The following is a 25,058-nucleotide window of genomic DNA, read 5'->3' as shown; positions in this document are numbered from 1 at the left end:
CTCATTATCTGCATGATTCCTAGTTCTTATATAGAATGGAATAGTAATCCCTCATTTATCTGGATCACCATGACACTTGACAGTAAGGTTGAGTGGAGGAACTTGAGAAGGGGTTGCTTTAGAAGGAGGGTGGAGCTGGGGACCAATTTCTCCAGCTGGGAGGGGGTGGGGATGCAGTGTTGGACGGGTGAAGAGGGCTAGGTAGACCTGATTTGATAGAGCTTAGTTGGTTTAAGGTTTTTACGTTTCTGATACAGTAATTCATATTTTATTAAACGATATGTACAGTACTGAGATATGCCAGAGTGTTCTCATTTATATTTATACTGTGTTTTCTCACTTTTTTATTTTTTCAAACCAAAAGATAAATGCAATGGTGTGCATAGGTTACGAGAGAGAGAGAGAGAGAGAGAGAGAGAGAGAGAGAGAGAGAGAGAGAGAGAGAGAGAGAGAGAGAGAGAGAGAGATCCTTTACTTTATTTTATTTATATTTTATACTACAGTATTCTTGTCTATATTTTTACTGTATTTTCTCATTTTTTATTTTTCAAACCAAAAGATAAATGCATTAGTGAGCATAGGCTACAAGAGAGAGAGAGAGAGAGAGAGAGAGAGAGAGAGAGAGAGAGAGAGAGAGAGAGAGAGAGAGAGAGAGAGAGAGAGAGATCAACAGTAATGAAATATTCTCTTTCGCATTGTTATGGTATATGTGATAATCATACTTGGAGTCAACTAAACTTGTAATTGAATACAGTACAGTAAATCAAGCAAAAAAAAAAAAGGCAAGACGTACGTACGCACTTACTCTGCAGTGTTGGTGAACTTGCTACAGCCTGTTTAGTGTTATTCTGCCTACATATGAAATTCACATTTTAAATATTTTTTCAGTGATTGGAGATGAAACATCAACAGTGATAAAATATTCTTGTGTACTGTATGATATGCAGCTAATCATAATTAGAGTCAACTAAACTTGTAATCAAATATGGTACAGTAAATGAAGCAAAGCAAAAAAATGGCAACAAGTTACCAAGTAATGCTCTAAGAAACAAACTTATGAACATACAGAGTGAGATTTAGAGGAAAAGAGTTAGCTTTCACAACTGCTATGGGCTCAAAAGCTTGACTTCACGTAACACATCATGAAATGTCATCTGGTTTATTGCTTGTTATTGGTTGATATGGATATGTCATCAGTTTAGGGACAAATCATAGAAGGTGTGTGGGTGGACAAGCACTACATCATTGTTATTTTGTGATTCTGAATGGCTGATAGAAACTGCATCATAAACATATTTTGTATGCTAATTGGCTACATCCTCAAAGCATAGTGCACTCAATAACAAAGACCATTTTCCCCTCTTTCTGCTTCATTAGTCACATGTTTGAACTGTTTTCAAGTGGACTGCATTCACTCTTACTTATGGAGCATGTGGCATTCTTAGCAGTGCCTCCAGAATTGCAGGCCATGCTTGTGTTGTGCTGCTGATTGTGTGTATGGCCCCACCTCATCCTAAGAGGGAGGAAGGTGTTGACCCTTAAGCAAAAACTGAAAATTGTTGAGAGGATGGAGTGGAGCAAGTTGGACCTGATAACATATAGTCGAGGGGAACAGTATTGCCCAGTCATCTTAAGCAAGAAAGTCAGCGCACATAGGTATGTGAGAGAGTAAAAAGTCTCTTTATAGTGTTATTACAATTGTTATTTTGATTAAATAGTGTAAATTACCATACTGTGTTGCATACGAGAGAAAAAGGGGTTTACTTTTTAAGTGAACAATACCATGTATTTTACTGTAAATGAAAAACATGTAGACTACCAAACTATGTGTCACATACACAAGAAATTTATGCACTTTTATTTTATTTTAAATGTAATGGTTATTATCCATAAGTATATTTAGTGTTTTGGCTTTAAATGGAAACCGTTCAGGCTACCAAACTACGTGTTGTGTACAAGAGACAAGGAAAGGGTTGCTTCTTTTTCAGTGTATTAATGGAGTTTTTGTTACAAATATGGGAAAATAATGTACATAATTGCTTTTTGCATAAAGTTTAAAGTATGATCATTATTGTTTATAAAAATATTAAGTGTTTACCACTATGAAGTACAGTATTGACAATGTTAGGTGAGGAAGGGTACGGAGTTGCCCATACATACACCTAGATTTTTTTACTCACCATTATGCAGATTTCAACATTATCCAACAGGCCCTTGGCTCTATTAACCCAGATAATTGAGGTATTACTTGTATATAGGTTACAAGTAGTCTCCGGTTATCGGCAATCAGGTTTTCCGGTATTTGTCTAGTGACAAAAATCGGCGAAAATATGTTTCAATTTCCACTTATCGGCACCAATAATCGCATACTGGCACCGATACATACCTAACAGAGGCGCCGATAACTGAAAATTGGTGATTTTCGGCTCTTGTAAGGAAAATTGCCAAAAAACCCCCAAATTTGGTGATTTCAGGTTATTGGTGATTTTCGCTTATTGTCACGCTGTCAGAACGGAGCCCCGCCAGTAACCAGGGACTGCTTGTATTTGCGTGCATGAACAAAACTGACCCACCTACTCCAGTTTGCAATATAAATCTCCTCTTGATTATGTATACACTAGGAATGCTAGAAATAGATATACGCATACTTTTTGTTTATACAGGCAGTCCCCAGTTAACAGTGGAGGTCCCTTTCCCAGTTGAGCGCCGATAACTGAAAATCATAAGTAACCAGAATATCATGGCAATTATGGTGATAAATGGCGTTTACAATGCCGTAAGTGCCAAATCGAAGCTGATAAAATGCTTACCGCACCAATCGGCGCTAATAAAACGCTTACTACACCAATAAACCACTTACCAATGCTGAAAATTGCTTACTGACACTGATAAACCACTTACTGGTGCTGAAAATCTGGTTAATGACGTTGTTAGCCAAGAGTCGTAAAACCGAAATGCTGTTAACCAACGCCGCCAATAAGCAAATATTGTAATCTTAGACATTATAGACACAAGAATCAAACATGAACTCCTGTATGTAAATGGTATATATCTGCAGCATCAAAAAATATTTTCTATTATTTAAGACCTAAAATTTGTTTCTTTTTAATGGCTTGAAAATACATTATAGTACAGTCTGAGAGAAAAAATCTAAACTTTTCTCTCTTTCTCTCCACTTGAAACCTAAAGATATTTGTTAATAATGACTGCCTGCTGGGTATGTCTTCAAATTACTTATTCTGGAACTAACAGGGTGTAGAAAAATTACAACAGAAGTTACATACCTGCTAATCTGCCATCAAAGTCTGCCTTCTGGATGACTTTAAAGCCAGGATGAGGCATTAAATAGCAATTTATGTCTCTGAAGCACTTCCGAAGATCACGACGAACTTCTTGGTGTGCTGGATGCTGCTTTTCTTTCACCTTGTCAGAGATGGGAAGTTTTCTTTAAGTATTGTAAGAATCTACATTTTTCATACATTATTATGCATGTATAAAGCATAGTTTTGACAGATTTTTCACACAGTTATTGACACTATACAGTATTCAGCGAATTAATTATTTGATATCCATGATAAGAACTGAGCCATACAAACTGATAGTAGAATATCTTTTGCATAAACTGAACAAAACATGAACAAAATACTACTGTCAACTTTAAATTCTCAACACATAAAAAAAAAATCAAATGAGAGATTTCGGAAATTCCAATAATACCAATGGCCCTTCAATAACAACTGACATTTGTTAGGAATTTTTTATCTTCAGTAAAGAATGTTTTATATTTTTGTTTATATCTTCAGTGGCCATTCTGCTGTTTCTTACCATAAGAATTTCATCCAGCAACTGCTGACCCCCAAGATGTCCATAGGGAACTTCATATGGGAATCCCCAATCTCGTACTAAAAAATGCAGCCTCTGTTGACAGATTAAAAAGAAATTGCATACAAGCTAAGACTATGAAGAAAGTCCAACAAAAATAATCTTACATCAATTATGATAAACATGAAAAAGAATATTGTCCGTACATCTGGTCACTTATAACTTTAACCCACAGGTTGTGAGAAGCACCTAAGTCTGTCTTGGGTTACAAGCATCTGCAAGGATTTCATATTTGCCTTAATAGTGGAGATAATTAATTGATTTTCTGTTTCTACTGCTCTCTACGAGCAAATTAAACTGGCTTCTCAAAAAACAATCAATAATGAGTCCATATAGTAATCAACTTTGACTGACAAAAGGAATACTGTAATCTACCCAGTGTATAAAGAACAATTCTTCAATAGTGGAAAATTTGGAGAACAAACTAAAACATCCATGTGTTGAACAAAGCAAGGAATTAAGTGAAATTATTTAAAGTTTCCCTGAGATTTTTGTAGACGTACCTAGGTGTACCGACTTGACAAAGCATGAGATAAAGATCAGAGAAGATGGCAAGTCGTTTAAACAGAGCGCGCTTACCATGTATCACCTTTTCATCGAGATGTTTTGAAAAAAGTTGAATATTTATTGCAGCACGGATTAGCAGAACCCAGTTCAAGTCATTACAGTTCTCCTTGTGTGTTAGTGAAGAAACCAGATGGCTCATTCAGGATGTGTACTGACTATAGGAAATTGAATTCCATCAGTGTGGCTGATAATTATCCCTTACCTCTTATTGATCAATTACTTGATAATATTGGGCAAGCCAAGTTTGTTTCTAAAGTAGTGAAAGAGTTACAAAGATTTGTGGATGTGCCTAGAGTTTATCGCCAATTCTGTTCGAGTTTCTCAGCCATAGCAGCTCCCCTGACTGATTGTATAACCATGCTGTGTAGAGAGAGAGAGAACATTTTTGGAAGGAACAATGTAATTGTCGATTATTTATCCCGCTCCAAATCGTTGGATTCAAACCCAGGATAATTAATCCTCTTGGGGGAGGAATATATGTCTTATGATATGTGTGTATTCTATAAAAGTATTATGTTTTCTGTATTTTTTTATGTATTTTCTTTTATATTCCTCATGTGTTGTGAAATATAACGAGGTGATTTTATAATATGTATGTTTTTGTGCAATGCTTATATATTTTTTCTTGTGTTTGTCATATATTGACTATAATAACTGTAATAGTGTTTATGGGAGATGCTAAATGTCAGATTTTACAAGGGTTGGCAGGTTGTGTGATAAGCTAAGATACCTCTTCCTGTAGGCTTGTGCGTTTATTCAGGTGGACAGGAAATGCTGTATGCGAGAGAGACTCTAAAAGCCACTTATGTTGTCAGTTAAAGGGAGATGAGATGACAAGTTTGATAACTATGGCCAGTTTAAAAGTTTATTGTTTACACAAGTTTTAAGACAGGAAACTATCAATCATTCAGATAAGAGGCAGGTCTGTGTAGTTCTCTGAGCCAGAGAATAATTTCCCTATCTTTTTTTCCCTCTTCAGAGGAAGAAACTGTTTTTTTCCTTTCTTTCCCAATGAAGAAACTCAGTTTATTCCTGTTTCTTCCAGGGTGACCTCTTTATACAAATGCCTAACTGGCAACTCAGGTTTAACCTCATAGAAGAAATTTGGTAATACCAGTTAGTTCAGATTGAGATTTGGTAAAGACAGGGTGGTCTCTCTCTCTCATCCCCTCTTAATGTAGAAGAGTGTAAGATTGTAGTCACTCTCCCAAATATACAAGTTTTTGGAAACTGTTAATAATATTTAATGCTCCCTTGGTGGAATCTGATATAAGAGAGAGTTGACAGTTACAGGCCTTAGATAAAAGTGTTATTGCTACCCCAAAAAGGAAAAAGGAGTTGTATAATGGTGTGCAGAAATTTGTATACGGTAAAGTGGTATTAACTTATTTTTTACCATGGTAAAAAGGTGGATGTAATCTTTTAAAAAAGTGGATGTAATCTTTTAAAAGGTAGATATAATCTTTAAACAGATTTTGCCTTTGTGAAATTAATGTTGAAAAACTTTTGTACATTTTCATATGTTCCTGTTTTTACATTTCTTTTAAGTGTTCTTGTGTTTACAATTTCATAGTGGTACACAAAAATTCTGTGTTGGTGATTTAACATTGATCTAATTAGCACTTTTTATGTGCTGATACTTTAACATTGCATACTTGTTTTGATGTTTGTTTGTTAAGATTTCTTTTTCAAATTTGGAATGAATCTTAATATTTTGATATTTACTTAGTTAACATAATTTCTTGATAAATTAAAGTTTTGTGAATTAACTTTGTTTAAGAATTAATTAAATCTTGTGTTGTTTTCAAGTAATAGTATATTTTTTCATATTGTGAATTCTAATAATAACTTTTGAAGGTGGGAGTGGGCACATATCAAAGCAAGGAAAAACTATTTTGGGGAGAGGGAAAGGATAGAAAAGGAACATTTGGTAGGAAAGAAAATAATTACAGTCCCGGACAACAACTCTATTGCACCCATCAACAGAAAGCTAAATAATTTCAAATTGATAGGCAGCTACAAAAACACCATTAGGAATAAAATAGTTAGAAACAAAAAGTCGGTAGAGGGAGAAGAGATTAGAGGGAGGGTATATATTGGCAGCGTGTCTAGACTGTGAAGAAGGGTACTATGGCGAAACTGGCAAATCATGTAAAGAGCGAAGCAAACAACATCTGCAGATGATAAGGCATTATAATCAGATGTCGGCAGTTGCCAAACACTGTTGGGTAAATGATCACAGAATAGACTGGGAAAATATGAGTTTTCTGTACAGGAACACCAACAAAACATCTAGACTGGTTGTAGAGAACGCCTTCATAACTTGCGCCAACAACACGATGGCAGGGAACACCGGAAACGGCTTTGAAGACAGCATATCTAGAAAAATCGTATACTCCACAGTAGCAAGGAAACGAAGAAAAAAAGCAAGAGAACGCACGGAAAACGGACACCTGGGAGGAGGGATCAGAGAAAGACCAAGGTCACGAGGGGGTGGGGGTCACACAGGAGGAGCTAGGCGATTGTAGGATTAAAAGTACCCAGCACACAGATATAAATACAGCCGGACTACGCGTCTGCTCATTGTACGGATACTTGATAATGTGGACTGTTTGTCCAAGAAAGCTTGTAACTTTTTCTGAATAAAAAAACTCCGTTAGATACCATCCAGTTTGAATGAGGTCCTTTTAGTAATATATATATATATATATATATATATATATATATATATATATATATATATATATATATATATATATATATATATATATATATATATATATATATATATATATATATATATATATATATATATATATATATATATATATATATATATATATATATATATATATATATATATATATATATACATATATATATATCATATATATTGTGTATATATATATATATATATATATATATATATATATATATATATATATATATATATATATATATATATATATATATATTATACATTATATATATATATAATGTATTTATATGTATGTATGTATATATACATATATACATATATATACATAATGTATTTATGTGTATGTATATATATATATATATATATATATATATATATATATATATATATATATATATATATTATATATGGGTATATATATACATACATACAAACATATATATATAATATATTTATGTGTATGTATGTACATATATACATACACACATACATATATATATATATATATATATATATATATATATATATATATATATATATATATATATATATATATATATATGTGTGTGTGTGTGTGTGTGTGTGTGTGTGTGTGTGAACTGATTATATAGAAATTCATGTTTGAGACATAACAGAAATCTGCTAGTTGTTTGTACATCTTTGTGATCAGAGAGTAACGAACAGATAGATACTGCTGAGTCGTCGAATGCCATTCGATTGTTGGGGTTTGGCATGGGTAATTCAAATGAGTACCATATATCGAAGACCCTTATTGGTCCCTTTTGATTATAGGAGACCGATTAGCTGAGGTCTATGACCTAAGTGAGTTCAGTTTGAAAAGTTAAACATCAGTAAGGGTTAAGCGGTCGACGGGCTAAGAAGCATGTCCGAAAGACAGTCATGGCGCGTGTCGCCACCGAGTACCTTCTGATTATAATTGAGTAATTAAGTAGCATAATATTAGCAACAGGGCCCTGTGTAACTATTAAGGAAAATACACGGGTTAATTGTCTCTTTCACGTTTCATTTGTACTGGTAGAACCTTTACATGACCAAGAATCAGGTCATATTTTTGGTGTCAGTTGCGGAGTATTGCCAGTACATATAGTAATTAACAGCATACTGTACTTGTGAAGGTGAAATAAACAATGCAAACTCGAAGAAAATCAGCTAGCGACGGCAAGAGTGCCAGTGTTAACGATAACAGTGCCAGGGAAGAGGGCAGTGCGAAAGAGCAGTCAACGGATATCCAACGTGTTAGAAGAGTTGCACAAATTAACAGACGAAATACAAAATAAAAAGCCTTTCGACCCACCCACAATTTTGGCCGACGTCGCGTCATCCCCACAAGCGTGATCAATCGAAAAAATAAAAGAACTGCCGGTGCTAGATGGTTAAGTGCCTGAGTTTGACAACTCATGCACTGGTGAAGGTTTCCTTTTGATCGAGACCTTCATAAAGTGTATCGAAAATGCCACTGTAGGTTGGACAGATAGGGAAAAAATTGTGCAAACCAAACAAAAAGTGACTGGGAATGCCTCACCCAGCAGTTTGCCCTGCACCGAGAGGAGAAGATGGAGCTAATGGAGACCTACAACCCCATACTGGGGGTGAGAGAGCCGATTTTAGCTTTTTGTAATTGCGTTGGTGAAGACTATTAGTCTCTCACCCCTGAAAGAGACCAGACCGTACAGGGAAAAGAAGACTTCTGCCGACGCATGCTGAGGCGAATTCTTCCCACCTCCATAGTGGGATTCATTATTGGCGATGAGAGGCCCTTACAAGCCTTGTTGCCAAAGATTCAACTTCTGTTAGATCATGAACAACGTCAACAAGCAAGGGGAAGGGGGCAGGCCACCTCCCAACCGTTTGTTGCAATGGTTAAACAACCAGACCAAGCGAGTCCACAGCCAGCCTCACCCACAATCCAGGGGGCAGGGTCCCACACCCAGGGACCTCGAAGAGGCAAGGGGAAACCAGCAGAGAAAAGGACAGTCTGCTGTTGCTGGCAGTGCGGAAGGGACGTTGTTTTCTTTGCAATGCAACCAACCACCTTGTGAATGCTTGTTCGAAAAACACCGACGGCCAGCAAAACAATGCTCCCCCTATACTAAGGAGAGGAAGGGGAAGGCAACGTGGAGGAGGAGTTGGGAGGACCCCCGACTACAACCACGCTCAGCAGATCCAAACAACGACTGTGCCCCTGATAGGACAAGGGACACATTATTGGGGAGTGAGGGGAGTCAACCAACCCCCCGATAAGTAGTGGACGGCCCTCCGTCAACTGTCGCTCCTCCTACCCAAACATTGAGAGTACAGGGAGAGGTAATGCAAGAGCCTCTCAACCCCCCCTCAATGTGTGAAGGAAGTTGCGGTGCCCATCGTGGAAATATGGGTGGGAGAGCAAAGGGCGCTGGTCGACACTGGCACAAGTGTGTCTTCGTTAGAAGAACACCTTGTTACAGGGTCGGTGCAGCCTATGAAAGGTTGCTTAGTTCTAAGCACAGCAGGTGGCCATCAGATGGTAACCCAGAGGACTGTGAAGCAGCAGGTAACAATCGATGGGCGAGTAGTGCCACATACCTTCTATGTAGTACCAGCATTACAAGTAGAAGGAATTCCAGTTATTTTAGGAGTTGACTTTGTGGCTAGGAACAACATAATAATAGCTGGCACAAAAGGGAAGGGGGTCGAAGTATATTTAAAAGGATAACGAATCCCCACAGATGGGGAGAGACCGAGGTGTCTACGAATCTCCCTAAGACCGAAGGGTGGTGGAGGGGAGTACCTGCCACCCTAGAGGCAGATGATGTGGCACAACCCCAGACTCTTTCATCCCTCTCTCCCGCACGAAACTTACCTGAAGGCACCTTAGTTTTGATCGGACCCCATCAGAAATGGGAAGATTTTATCTTTCCGGGTCTGAGAGAGGTAATACATGGCAAGGTTAATGTGCCATTTATTAATGTTAATCATCAGTGCATCATATTTGACAGTGGGTCGATATGCGACCTTGAACCTTGTGAAATAACAGATGCTTCTCACACACTCATGGTGGAGAACGTCTGGATAAACTCCTGACAACAGCTGATGGGTCTACCCCTCTTATCAAAATATTGTCAAGGAAATTGTAGAAAGTTATCAAAATGTAATCGCGATTGGCGACGAAACCCCAGGCAGAATAAAAAATTTTCCTTTTGTTATAGAGACTGGGGATCAACCACCCATAAGATCTAAGCCGTATAGAATTCCAGTTTGTTATCAGCAGGAGGTAGAGAAGGAAATTAATAAATTAAGGGAACAAGGGACAATTAGATCAAGTGAATCTCCCTGGGCCTCACCAATCGTGATGGTTAAAAAGAAGGATGGTTCCCTTAGGCTATGTGTTGATTATAGAAAGTTGAATAGTATCACAAAAGACAATGCATTTCCATTGCCATCTATCAAAGAACTGTTGATTGAGGTCAGAGATAGTAAACTCTTCACCACCTTGGATTTAAAATCAAGTTATCATCAAATACCTATAGACGAGAGCAGCAAAGAAAAGACAGCCTTTATAGCTAATGATGAATTGTTTGAATATACTGTAATTACCTTCCTTTTGGAGTAAAGAATGCTCCTCCCCATTTTTCACGTGTTATGACATCCGTACTAGCTTTGCTATTAGGATATAGCGTGTTTGTATACTTTGATGACATAATCATAATAGGGGCTACAGCAGAGGAACATAAGAACATAATTGAAGTCTTAGAAGCTTTAAAATGACATGGTATGAAAATTAATCTAATCAAATGCAAATTCTTTCAGCAAGAAGTTGAATTTTTGGGGCACATCGTAACATCTGAAGGCCTTAAGTCTTGTGCAGATAAAGCAGCAGCAATTAAAGAATTTCCTCAACCAAAGAATGCAAAAGAAGTAGCCAGTTTCCTTGGCCTCGCAGGCTACTATCCTAAGTTCATAAAAGATTTTGGAAAAATAGCGAGACCACTAGATTCATTGAGGAAATGGTCAGATTTTCATTGGGGACACGAAGAAGAAATAGCTTTTCAAGAATTAAAGATTTCACTCACTAGTAATGAACTGTTAGCGTATCCAAGGTTTGATTGACCATTTCTAGTAACCACTGACGCTAGCAGTATAGCTGTTGGGGGAATGATTCCTCAAGTTGACAATGCAGGAAATGAAAAACCGATTTGTTTTGCATCACGAGCATTAAAAGGAACAGAGAAGAATCACAGTACCTTTGATATAGAGACATCATTACTTTTTGCTGGGACAAAGTCAAAATAAACACAGATCATCGCCCATTGAGAGATTTATTCAAGAAAGGGGATTTAACAACTCGCCAGGCTCGTTGGATCGAGTGGGTGTTAGAGTTTGATATTGTAGGAATTGAACATATAGCAGGGAAAACAAATAAAGTAGCTGATGCTTTCTCCAGGAGTGCCATAATGGGAGTTACAACCCGAGCAGCAAAGAAAGAGGAACAACGACGGAAGAAACAGTTGCATGCCTCAGAGGCACCCGATCTGGGAAACGAGAATAACTCGGTATCTCGAGAGTTGGGAAGAGATGGAAGGAGTGCGAATCAAAACAGCTGTGAGAACGAGAGAGCTGATCCTCCGGGAAGGTCAGCAAGCGGATGCCCTGGGAGTGAGAGAGAGTGTGTGATTGATTTGTGTGGGTGGAGTGTATAAGAGGTGATGAGGGGTCAGAAGTCTGAACCCTGGATTGAACAGGTTAAGACTTACGTAAGGGATGCGAGTAACAAGTTTCCCGATCTCCTAACAGTGCCTACAGATATGTTCTTCCTTGAAGGAGATATCTTATTTTGTAAATATGAGGAAATACCGGGTGATATCCGATCTCGCATCGTCCTTCCTCCCTCTTTGGTAGAGAAAGCCATCCACATGATACATGTGAGTCCCTATGCACGGCATATAGGTATAGAAAGGTCCCTCAAGAGGGCACGAGAATCCTTTTTTTGGGTAGGAATGAAAAAAGACATTGTAAAATTCATCCCCCAGTGCCACATCTGTAATACCATGAAAAACCATAGACATACTATTCCGAAGGCTCAAATGTAGCCAGTGGAGCCAATCAAATTTGCCAGAGTACACAATAATGTTGTGGGACCCTTCCCTCCAGGGGACGGGCAACTCAGGTATGTGTGTGATGGTGGATGCGTTCACAAGGTATACACACACGTGTGTGATGGTGGATAAATCTGCGATATCAGCTCCCAAAGCCTTGTGTTCATTCATAGTGAAGTTTGGCTGTCCCGGTACGTTAATCAGTGACAATGGACGTGAATTTATTAATGAAGTATAAAAGACCTAACAAAAATGTTAAATGTAGAACATTTCATGATCGCATCTTACCGGCCTTCAGCCAATGGGTTAGTTGAATCCCATAATAGAGAAGTAACAAATACTTTGAAATATTTAGTATCAGACAGTCCAAATCAGTGGGTAGAGATGTTGCCGATGGCGGAACTTGCACTTAATACGGTGTATAACAGCTCCATAAGAGATACCCCGTATTTTTTAGTGTATGGACGGGACCCTTCATTGCCATATATTGTGATCATGGACCCTAGAACTTTACCACTATATAGTGTTGAACAATACCGGGTAATGTTCTGTAACCTGACCCAAAGAGTGTTTCAGACAACGCAGATGCTTTTGTTGAGGGCCAATGAAAAGTATTATCAGACGAAATATGATCAGTGATTCCGCATGTAACCATCTAAGGTATAAATAGGGGACAGAATCTATATGAAAAGGCTGCAACTGAGAAAACATAAACTCGAGTCCGCCTATTTGGGACCGTATCATATGAAAGAAATTAAAAACGACACTGCGGTGATCCAACATATTAAAACCGGTGTCGAAGGCGAGTACCACCTATCACACATCCATCCCGTCAAAGATGTCTTGATGTGGCACCTGAACAAGCAACTATCCCCTTTCCCGGGACTGCCTGGCTACCTGGGAGAGGCGAGTGAAAATGATGTGCAAGCATGTCTGGGGATCATTAATAGTGCACCCAGTGTGCATACAGACAAAAGTTACAAATACTGGTGTCATGTGCTGTTGTGAAAAGAAAACATAATAAACGTGTCTATGTATAGTACTTGCATTCCATGATCTTTTATTTAATTTTTTGTAGTTGATTTTATTCATGTCTATTTGATATCAATTACTCTTTTTATTCAGTTTCTGTGATTTTTACAAAATTATTTTGTCTTGATGATTGACAGTAATCTGGGTTTTTTTTTTGTCTTGTTTTGATTATTTGAACTGCAGGTTATTTCAATCCAAATTCTAAGAAAGTTGTGTGTGTTAATGTGTGGAGCTAAAAATTATTATTCCATTGGTCCTGTATGATTCTTCTTTTTTTATTATTATTATTGTAAAAAAAATAAAATAAATAAATCAATGTGATGCGTGGAATTCATAACACTGTAAATTGCCAATTGTAACCGCACAATTTGACCCTGGCTTGCTAAATTTTAGTTTTTTTTTTTTTTTTTTGCATAAATTATTGATAACATATGTCAGGAGGTAAGGTACTCAAATGGCAGTGCACAAACAGCTGAGAAACTAATTAAAAAAAAAAATTACTGTTGAGAGTCCTGTGAGACGCAGAACTTTGAGGGTGGGAATGGTGAACTGATTATATAGAAATTCATGATTGAGACATAACAGAAATCTGCTAGATGTTTGTACGCCTTTGTGATCAGAGAGTGACGAACAGATAGATAGTGCTGAGTCGTTGTACGCCATATGATCGTTGAGGTTTGGCATGGGTAATTCAAATGAGTGCCATATATCGAAGACCCTTATTGGTCCCTTTCGATTATAGGAGACCAATCAGCTGAGGTCTGTGACCTAAATGAGTTCAGTTTGAAATTATATATTTATATATATATATATATATATATATATATATATATATATATATATATATATATATATATATATATATATATATATATATATATATATATATATATATATATATATATATTTATTATTATGATTAGCAAGAATTCGCTAGCAAACTGCCTCCCCCTCCTTTGTTGTTGTTGGTTGTTCATTTACTGCCAGCCGGCCGATCGATAGACCATCTGTCTATCGACTTAAAAACAAGGGTTAAAAGATTAAAGGCGCTCCCATTTTTGATAAAGATCTTTCCTTCGAGGCAAAAGTAATCTGGCTTGGGTGTTTCTCCTACAGGCCAAAACCTCCCCTGCGGGCAGCAGGTGCAATGAGTCAAAGCATCTGTGTTGGACGCACCCCTTGCCCCATAGGAGGGGATAAAAAGCAGAAACCCACGAGGTCGACACACACACGCGGGCTGGAAGATATGGAGTGAACTTGTGAAGACGTCCTCAACACCTGGCCCCATCGATGCCCTTGCATCCTAACCACGTGGCCCTTTCAAAAGTATACTTCTCCTCGTGCCCTTCGACCGTATTCCTCGAGCCCACACGCCATTGCTTGGAGTTTCGAGGAGTCCCCATCGCCTTGCCCCTTTACGGAAGCCCTTGCATCTCACCACGTGGAAGAAACTCGCCCTCGGAAATCGCAAGTCACCCACGGACTGCCTTCTACGCGCCCTCGGAAAATCTGCTAAGGTAAAGTGCCCTGGAAGAGCCCCATTTCAGTCACGCTTTTGTCTCGTAATATTTTCTTAAAGAGAAAGCCAGAAATCTCCCTTGTCTAATGTCCGTGCGCCTCTTGCATCGGCAGTATTAATTCTTTATTACTCCTTTGGCACCCTCAGTGCAGCTTCAATTCATTATTCTTTTGTCTGTTTTCATTACTGGCGTATAATGTGCATATCTCTCATTTCAGAGGGATCCTATTTCGTGGAAGCTTCTCGGGCTGTGTCTGGAATCCCCCAGTTTCATTCAATCCCGTAGGAATCTCCTTCAGGATAGTAATCTACTTGAGTTCCTCTTTCCCGTACTGATATCATTTATGTAAATACACTCCTTTAAATTTGCCCACGTGTTTTACGTAATATTTCCCTCAGTAACAAGAGCCCTATGCTCGTATGAAATTCTCCTTTGTTTTCCTCTTTTTTACGTTTTTCTGTACCCACAAAAGTCAGAATCACAAGGCTAAATTACCTTAAATCGTTGCTACCTGTCTCACAGAGCATATTTCAAACTAAAACCACGGAAAAACGTAAAAATGGCGACCTGGCCATAGATCTCGTTTTGCAGTTGCAGTTCCCCTAGTGTTGCTTTATTGCATTTGCAACGTGCCAGATCAGCTATTAGCAAAGCTAAGCTGGGTACGAGACAATTACGAACCTTTTTGTGTAAAACCAGCACACAGATCCAGGAAATTCCACGTAAGTAATGTGTTAATCTTAGCAAAACCTTTTACAATCGTGACTGTTCTAGGAATTAGAAATAGGGACGCATGTAATCACTGAGAGAAAAGAACCGCCGTATTAGATTCGTTAATGCATGCCTTTCAGGATAGGTAGTTAGGAAATAACCAGTGCTAACCATCCTTTGCTTCGAGGAATAGTGCAGAAATTCCTCTGTGTTAAAATCCTTGCCATATTCTTGCTTTGAGGAATAGTGCGAAAAGAAATTCCTCTGTGATAAATTTTACTTCGCATTTCGAATTAGCGAACTGTTATTTAGGCGCGAATAAAATTCCCACGTGGGACACGATTGAAGTCAGCTTGCATTGCTGAAAATTCTCTCAGTGTAGTTAGTATTCGAGTAGGTGTTAGGAAAGCGAAATTTAAACTCCGCTTATAGGGAAAATTACTAGGCCGTTGTACTGTTATCCTCTCAGACGACTGGGAAATTCCCCGGAATCCCAGACGGTATATAAATATCGGGTTCATTCACCCAGAATCTAAAAATACCTCCGGTGTTGGCCAAACGACCTGCATCCCCACCCCCGCCCATGCCAGCGTGTGTAGCATTTTTTTTCCCCATTCATTTCCCAGCATACATTTTTCTTTGGGTTTCCGTTAGTAATTTCTAAGTCCTAAAGGGACGAATCGTAATTCAAGTCCTAAGTGACTCCTAAAATTCTCGTCGCACGTGGCGAAATTCCTCCAAATTCCACAAATTCCAAGTCCTAAGTGACTCCTAAAATTCTCGTCATGCGTGGCGAGAATTTCTCCAAATTCAGTCCTCAGAGACTCCTAAAATTCTCGTCGCACATGGTGAGAATTTCTCCAAATTCAGTCCTCAGAGACTCCTAAAATTCTACGTTAGACGTGGCGAGAATTTCTCCAAATTCCAGTCATAGAGACTCCTAAAATTCTCGTGTCATGCGTGGAGAATTTCTCCAAATTCCAGTCCTCAGAGACTCCTAAAATTCTACGTGTCGCGTGGCGAGAATTCCTCCAAACTCCAGTCGTCAGAGACTCATACAAAAATTCTACGTCGCACGTGGCGAGAATTTCTCATTCCTGCGGGAACCCAAAATTAAGTCCTTTTGAGACATTATATAGTGTAGTTCACACACATTTAAGCCCTTACTGGACTGATAAGTCTAGTTCGTTAGAACAACTCCTTAACTTCACGCTACAGCCGGCCAAGTCCGGCGTGACACAATCCAACCACGTCTTCCGAGACACATATTAAAATTCGTTCGCCTAAGAACAACCACGTCTTTCAAGACACATCAAATTTTAACAAAAAGTCTCCTCAGACTTACTAATCAACTGTCTTATTCAGACCGATCCATTCTCCTGCAGTCTGAACAATTGAGCGTTTCAGATTCCTGCAATTGAGTCGTTTCAGACAACCTGAGTCTTTTCAGACATATCCTATACCCATTATTCCAAGATGGCTAATACCAGAGCCCAACAAAACGAGGATTTCAAATTCTACATGTCCGCTGGGAAGGACATGGGACTATCGGGGCAAGATCTGAGAGCATGGGTTCAAGAGCGAGTGGACGATGCCAAGGCGGAGAGAGCAAGAGAACGTGAAGAGAGAGAGAGAGAACGAGTTGCCCAAGAGCAACGAGAGGCTAGAGAACGTGAGGAGAGAGAGAGGGCAAGAATTGCCCAAGAGCAGGAGAAGGAAAAAGAACGTGCAGAGAGGGAGAGGGAACGAATCGCTCAAGAACAACGGGAGGAAAAAGAACGTGCAGAGAGGGAGAGAGAACGTGAGAGAGAGAGAGAGAACGAATCGCTCAAGAACAACGAGAGGAGAGAGAACGTGAGGAGAGAGAGAGAGACAGAATTGCCCAAGAGCAGGAGAGAGAGAGAGAACGCGCCCATGAGCTCCAGGTGCTAGAACGACAGCACGCCACCCCCCCGCCCCCTGCCGCGGGAATGAGTGCCCTCAGCCAAGCTCACTCGTTCATGCCAAAATGGACAGAGTCCGAACCCAGTATGGCTTGAAAGGGCGAGCGAGTCCTGGAGTGCTGCGATCTCTCCCCGGAACTCTCCCTTGTTCTCACTAAATTCCTGGGCGGAAAGGCCCTCGTTGCCTACCACGCCCTTCCCCAGATGATCGGGAAACTGGGAAGCCGTACACCAAGCAATTCTGGCGTGCGAGATTACCCGAGCGGTGGAGGAGGCGTTGGAGAGAGCAGCCCAGAGAAGCAGGCCAGACCTGGTCCGATTGGGCGTACCATTGAGCGGCGTTGACAAAATGGCTCGATTCGAAGGAGCCACTAACACCGCCGAGGTACTCGAGCGGTTTAAATTCGAGCATTTCCTGCGCTACGCCCCTCCTGCCCTCGCCACTCATATAGTGGAAAAAGCCCCAGCAACACTCACCGAGTGTTGCCGAATAGCAGATATGTGGGAAACTCACCACCCTCAAGAAGGATCCATGGGGCGGAAAATAAATCCCCGTCCCTCCTCGGAGGTTCAAATTCCCACAAAAATGGGAACTCGGGCAAGCCCCTAACTTGCCATTATTACAAGAAAACGGGGCATTCCTCCGAACAGTGCCGGAACAAGAAACCGGCTCTCTCTCTCCCGGAAAACCGACAAATAACTCGCCTGCGCCCTCCACAGGGGCAGCGCGGAAAGACTTTTAGCCAGACCTTTTGCACGGCGTGCAAGGTTTATGGCCATTCTCCCGCATGGGCAAAATGCCCACGCAATAATAAATCAACTACTCCCACCGTCGCCTTGGCCGTCACAGATCCCAAGTCATTAGGCCCTCCCCGCTGAAGGGCCCCTATCACGTGGCCCCTCCACGAGGGTAGCGAGCCCGCGCGCCGAGTCACTGCTTTCGAGGACTCGGGCGCGCCAAATCTCCCTCATCCGAGGGACAGAGTTCCCCTCACGGAGCTATCGTCAATAGACGAAAACTTCGTCACGATCGGGAATAAATCAGTTTAAAATGATACTCCCTACGGTCCAATTGAGAGTCACAAGACCTCACCAATCCAAAATTTGCAATCTTGCAGTAGCAAGCCATCTCCCGGTGGCTATGGCGTCATCCTGGGACAGGACTTTCAGTCCCCACCGAAATCACGACAATCTAGGGGTCCCCGTTCCCGAATCATTCCGCGGGCGAGTAATCCTCCCCGCTTCTCCCTCAGTCAAGACTGGCGGCCCCTGGGTACCAGGAGGACGTGCAGTCCCCACCAGTGCCACCTGAGTACAATGTACAGTGGCCCCCTCGATCGGTTCCCGATCCAATTCCAGTGCCCGGCCCTGCCTCAGTGCCAGTGCCAGGGCCCCAATCAGATCTCCCTTCAGGAGATGCCAAATTCCTGCGGTGCCACTTGCATGCCCCGAGCAGGGCCAAGCTTCGTCCGTCCTGACCGGACGAGCCCCAGAAACCTCTGATAGCGCCTGACTCTGCCTAGTGCCAGCGCCAGAGCGCTACGCCGATCTCCATTCACGGGATCCAACTCAGGACCCCTCTCTTCCCCGGCCTGGCACCTCTACCAGCGTCGGTCAGAGAGACGGTTCCTCCCGACCACCGCGGAAGCTCACCTGCAGGTGCGGCCCGCAACCCGTGCCTGAGCTGGTCATTGTTACCTGCGAGCCGCTCACGCCACCCCGACCGCCTCCTCTCTGCCTCAGCCCGTCGCCGGCGCAATTTGCAAGTCAGGATTCTACCATATCTCACTTGGCGATGAACTACAAGAGCCGCGACGGATCATGGTAGAACCCGCATGGAACACTCCTGCGTCAGCTGTCGCATCAGCAGGCCCAGGTGGTACTCCGTGCCGCCCTCCGGTCGCGGGCCCTCCGCTTCCCGGCCGAGGGCGACTGTTCCATTAAGAAAGACTCGGCGAAATTACCACGGGCGTGGGACATTCCAGGTAATTTACAAAGAGCTCTAGAGCTCCCATGGCACCTGTGCCGCCATTTAATTTTCGAAGGTCTTGGCACCCCTAATCCAGAAGGGGACGTCAGACCTTCCTCTATCCCTCCGTTCCTCAGGAACTTCTATCTCTTATCACCTTCTATTAATCTTCCCTTAAATTATCCCCACAAGAGGCAATTAAATACGGGATACCATTCCCCACACAATGTATAAATCATTAAGAATAACAGAGTGAGAAGTGGCACGCCCTTGCGCCCATACCTTGGCACCGGGCGTGCGTGTCAGCCGCTCCTGAAGGAGTCGCGCCCTTGGGGTGCACTTTCCTCGCCCTGGGACTGAAGTGATAGTCCGGGCCGTAATTTATAGGCAAGGACAATAAATTCCGCCTAACACAATAAAACCCTCACTCTTTTTCCCTTAGCTCTTCTGCCAATATCATTTACTTTCTTTTAGTCATTTAGTTATCTTTATTTTAATGAATCATGAGTCATAAACTCTTGTCCTTGTGATTTAAATGCCCCTTTTCGTAAGCTCTGAGGGGCGTGTCCGCCGTTCATATCTTGGTCAAGTTTTCATTCGTAACGTCTTGGTAATTTTCCTTTTGTTATTATTATCCCTTTTCCCCCTTCCATTCCTTCCAAGATCGCTGTTTGTCCTACCCCACATCTTTTGTCTGCTCGCCCGTCATAACATTGAGTAGGCAGTAGGCGCATAAAATTAGCGTAGTTTAAGGTTAGCGAATTAAAACCTCGCGAATACTCTCGCCCGCACCACGACTGTCAAATTCCCGGTGTGTGGGTCATCCCTCAGCTTCGCGTTGAGCGATAGCTGAGCCAAGCACGTTAAAGCGAAGATAAATTATCAATGCGAATATGTATAGTCATTACAGTATCGTGTATAAGGGGATGTCATTTACAAAAATAAACGCTGTTTTTCATTTACACAGCCTCTTCAAGGCAGATTGTACTAACCGCATGCATTTTATCTAAAATTAAGTAACCGTGTATTTTAATTCTTGAATAATAGCCTTTCTTTTCATTTGTTGGCCATAGCCTCATATACGTGGTCCTATAATCTTAATTAATTCACAATGGTTCGAGTCACATTATAAAGTCACCAGTGGGTAACCAAATCTAAAGTAATTATTCTTTTGCAAGTGTTTAAATCACTTTGCGTTCTGTTAACGAAAATTGTCCCAATGTGTTATTAAAAGTAATGTCACAGCTTCATAAAACCCTTAGGAGTAAAGTTCATTGCAAGGCAGAATGTAGAGTAACGTAAAGCACTTACCGCTCATTCTTGAATATCGATGTACACACCCGAAGGAGGTATGTACATCATCTTGTATGGGGAGGTATTATGATTAGCAAGAATTCGCTAGCAAACTGCCTCCCCCTCCTTTGTTGTTGTTGGTTGTTCATTTACTGCCAGCCGGCCGATCGATAGACCATCTGTCTATCGACTTAAAAACAAGGGTTAAAAGATTAAAGCGCTCCCATTTTTGATAAAGATCTTTCCTTGAGGCAAAAGTAATCTGGCTTGGGTGTTTCTCCTACAGGCCAAAACCTCCCCTGCGGGCAGCAGGTGCAATGAGTCAAAGCATCTGTGTTGGACGCACCCCTTGCCCCATAGGAGGGGATAAAAAGCAGAAACCCACGAGGTCGACACACACGCGGGCTGGAAGATATGGAGTGAACTTGTGAAGACGTCCTCAACACCTGGCCCCATCGATGCCCTTGCATCCTAACCACATGGCCCTTTTCAAAGTATACTTCTCCTCGTGCCCCTTCGACCGTATTCCTCGAGCCCACACGCCATTGCTTGGAGTTTCGAGGAGTCCCCATCGCCTTGCCCCTTTTACGGAAGCCCTTGCATCTCACCACGTGGAAGAAACTCGCCCTCGGAAATCGCAAGTCACCCACGGACTGCCTTCACGCGCCCTCGGAAAATCTGCTAAGGTAAAGTGCCCTGGAAGAGCCCCATTTCAGTCACGCTTTTGTCTCGTAATATTTTCTTAAAGAAAGCCAGAAATCTCCCTTGTCTAATGTCCGTGCGCCTCTTGCATCAGCAGTATTAATTCTTTATTACTCCTTTGGCACCCTCAGTGCAGCTTCAATTCATTATTCTTTTGTCTGTTTTCATTACTGGCGTATAATGTGCATATCTCTCATTTCAGAGGATCCTATTTTCGTGGAAGCTTCTCAGGCTGTGTCTGGAATCCCCAGTTTCATTCAATCCCGTAGGAATCTCCTTCAGGATAGTAATCTACTTGAGTTCCTCTTTCCGTACTGATATCATTTATGTAAATACACTCCTTTAAATTTGCCCACGTGTTTTCGTAATATTTCCCTCAGTAACAAGAGCCCTATGCTCGTATGAAATTCTCCTTTGTTTTCCTCTTTTTACGTTTTCCTGTACCCACAAAGTCAGAATCACAAGGCTAAATTACCTTAAATTGTTGCTACCTGTCTCACAGAGCATATTTCAAACTAAAACCACGGAAAAACGTAAAAAATATATATATAAATATATATATATATATATATATATATATATATATATATATATATATATATATATATATATATATATACTGTATATATCACATATGCAATTGTTCTGTGCATTCGTAGAATTACTAACAGGACCTCATTCAAATTGGATGGTATCTAATGGAGTATTTATTCAGAAAATATTATGAGCTTTCTTGGACAAACCGTCCTCAATATCAAGTATCCATACAATGACCAGACGCATTGTCCAGCTGTATTTATGTATATGTGCTAGGTACTTTAATCTTATAATTGCCCTTCTCCTCCAATGTGATCCCCACCCCCTCATGACCTTCGCCTTTTTCTGCCTGCCTCTTCATCCAGGTGTTCGTTTTCCATGCGTCCTCTTGCATTTTTCCTTGCTACTCTGGAGTGTATGATTTTTCTTGTCTTGACGTGTGCCGGGAGCAGGCACACATCAAGGCAAGAAAAAACTACTTTGGGGAGAGGGAAAGGATAGAAAAGGAACAATTGGTAGGAAAGAAAATAATTACAGTCCCAGACAACAACTCTATTACACCCATCAACATGAAGCTAGATAATTTCAAACTGATAGGCAGCTACAAAAACACCATTAGGAATACAATATATAGAAACAAAAAGTCGGAAGGGGGGGGGGGGAGAGACTAGAGGGGGAATATATATGGCAGTGTGTCTAGACTGTGAAGATGGGTACTATGGTGAAACTGGCAAATCATGTAAAGAGAGAAGTAAACAACACATGCAGAACATAAGGCATTATAATCAGACGTCAGCAGTTGCCAAACACTGTTGGGAAAATGACCATAAAATAGACTGGGAAAATATGAGTTTTCTGTACAGGAACACAAATAAAATGGCCAGACTGGTTGTAGAGAATACCTTCATAACATGCGCTAACAACACAATGGCAGGGAACACAGGGAACGGCTTTGAAGACAGCATATCAAGAAAAATCGTGCACTCCACAGTAGCAAGGAAAAACGCAAGAGGACGCACACGAAACAAACACCTGGATAAAGAGGCGGGCGGAGAAAGACCAAGGTCATGAGGGGGTGGGAGTCACACAGGAGGAGAAAGGCAATTATAAGATTAAAGTACCTAGCACATAGATAGAAATACAGCTGGACAACGCATCTGGTCATTGTATGGATACTTGATAACGAGGATGGTTTGTCTAAGAAAGCTTGTAACTTTTTCTGAATAAATAATCCATTAGATACCATCCAGTTTGAATGAGGTTCTGTTAGTAATTCTACTAATGCACATATATATACACAGTATATATATATATATATATATATACAGTATACATACATATATGTATATATACAGTATATATATTCAGTATATATTATATATATATATATATATATATATATATATATATATATATATATATATATATATATATATATATATATATATATATATATATATATATATATATGTAATAGTGACCCCGGTATTTGCGGTGGACGTGTACCACTACCCCCCATAAATAGCTAAAATCCGTGAATACTTAAACCCCTCTAAAAATGCTTATAACTGCCTATTTAGATAGTTCAAAACACCGAAAAAACCTCTAAAAATGCTTATACCTTAATATTTTCATAGCTTTTCACAAAAACTGTATTTGGTCACAAAAATATGAAAATACAGTAATCTGTGAATATTTCTCTATGAAAAATACTACGAATCGGCGAATTTCCCGCAAATAACATGTATATATGCTCCACAGAAAATTCCACGAATAGGTGGGTCCGTGAATCTGGAACCACAAATAAGAGGGGGTCGACTGTATGTACAGTGCTCCCCCATTTTTACGCGGGAATATGTTCCAGAACCTACTGCGGAAATGTAAAAATCCCCTCTAAAAATGCTTATAACTGCCAAATACCTTGTACCATTTAAACTAAAATGCTTATAACTGTCTATTTTAACATTTCACTACTTAATTTGATATCAAAGCAATTTAATATCATTTAAAACAAAAATACACCCCAAATCATCATCACAAAACACCCACCACACTTGACAGTCCAAACAAAAATATTCCTCAAACTATCATCCCAGGACACCCTAATATCATTTCAAAGTCATGTAGCAAAATTAAGCATACCAGCTTACAACTGTTACTCTTAAGTATCCCCTATCATTCAGACATGCATGTTTTCTTTGGCCTACGTAACTTTGCACAACGTTCTGTGCATACTGTAATGCACTGGGTGTATATTTTACGTATATTGATATTTTCCTGTGTTGTAAGATGATTTTGAAATGATATTTACTGTACATGTACGTATTTTAGGTTAGTACTGGTACTGTAAAGAGAGCATCTAAAATAAGTGGGTAGTTTAGAATGACGGGACACATACCTCAAAACAGAATGCTAGGTTTATTACGTCATATGATAAAAAAAGATGATTTACTACAGTAAGTTCTTGGTTTACATAGTTTTGTGGTTAGCCCTCACCATCTCCCATAAATTTATTAACAAATTCTTGTGCCATCATCTCTCTCTCTTAGTATGCATATACTGAGAAAACACAGCAAAATATCTATAGCAGGTTATTTCACTTACAGAATTCATTTATACTGTATTGATCTAATCACCATAAAAATATTTAAAATCTGAACTTCATATATAGGCTCCAAAAAGTTAAGTATATCTTAGTTTAACCAGACCACTGAGCTGGTTAACAGCTCTCCTAGGGCTGGCCTGAAGGATTAGATTTATTTTACATGGCTAAGAACCAACTAGTTTCCTAGCAACGGGACCTACAGTTTATTGTGGAATCCGAACCACATTATGCCGAGAAATGAACTTCTATCACCAGAAATGAATTCCTCTAATTCTTCATTGGCCGCTCAGAGAGTCGAACGCTGGGCCAACAGCGCGCTAGCCGAAAGCTCTACCCACCCCTCCAATGAAGAACTTATATATAGGCTCCAACAATTTTTCGGTGACGACATAATCTCTTCTCTCTCTCTTGTACGTCAGTACTATACTGTACATATTCTTTAATGGAAATAATATCAATTATTGTGCCATAAGCAGAAAAAACAC

General features: G+C 40.3%; 1 protein-coding gene across 29 annotated transcripts in view; it reads right to left on the bottom strand.

The window, feature by feature from the left end:
• The window catches only part of atl (atlastin GTPase), a 496,293-nt gene that overhangs the window by 275,113 nt on the left and 196,122 nt on the right, over positions 1–25,058 (bottom strand). For all 29 annotated transcript variants that reach the window (XM_067100861.1, XM_067100852.1, XM_067100868.1 and 26 more), the window contains 2 exons: positions 3,826–3,918; positions 3,285–3,423 (listed from right to left, as the gene is read on the bottom strand). In XM_067100861.1, the coding sequence (XP_066956962.1) occupies positions 3,285–3,423; positions 3,826–3,918 (232 nt within the window). The remainder of the gene's footprint in view (positions 1–3,284; positions 3,424–3,825; positions 3,919–25,058) is intronic.

This window comes from Macrobrachium rosenbergii, chromosome 56, assembly GCF_040412425.1.
Source record: "Macrobrachium rosenbergii isolate ZJJX-2024 chromosome 56, ASM4041242v1, whole genome shotgun sequence".
In the NCBI taxonomy this organism is placed as follows: Eukaryota; Metazoa; Arthropoda; class Malacostraca; order Decapoda; family Palaemonidae; genus Macrobrachium; species Macrobrachium rosenbergii.
The sequence above is the reverse complement of the archived record's forward strand: the minus strand, read 5'-3'. Positions and strand labels throughout refer to the sequence as shown.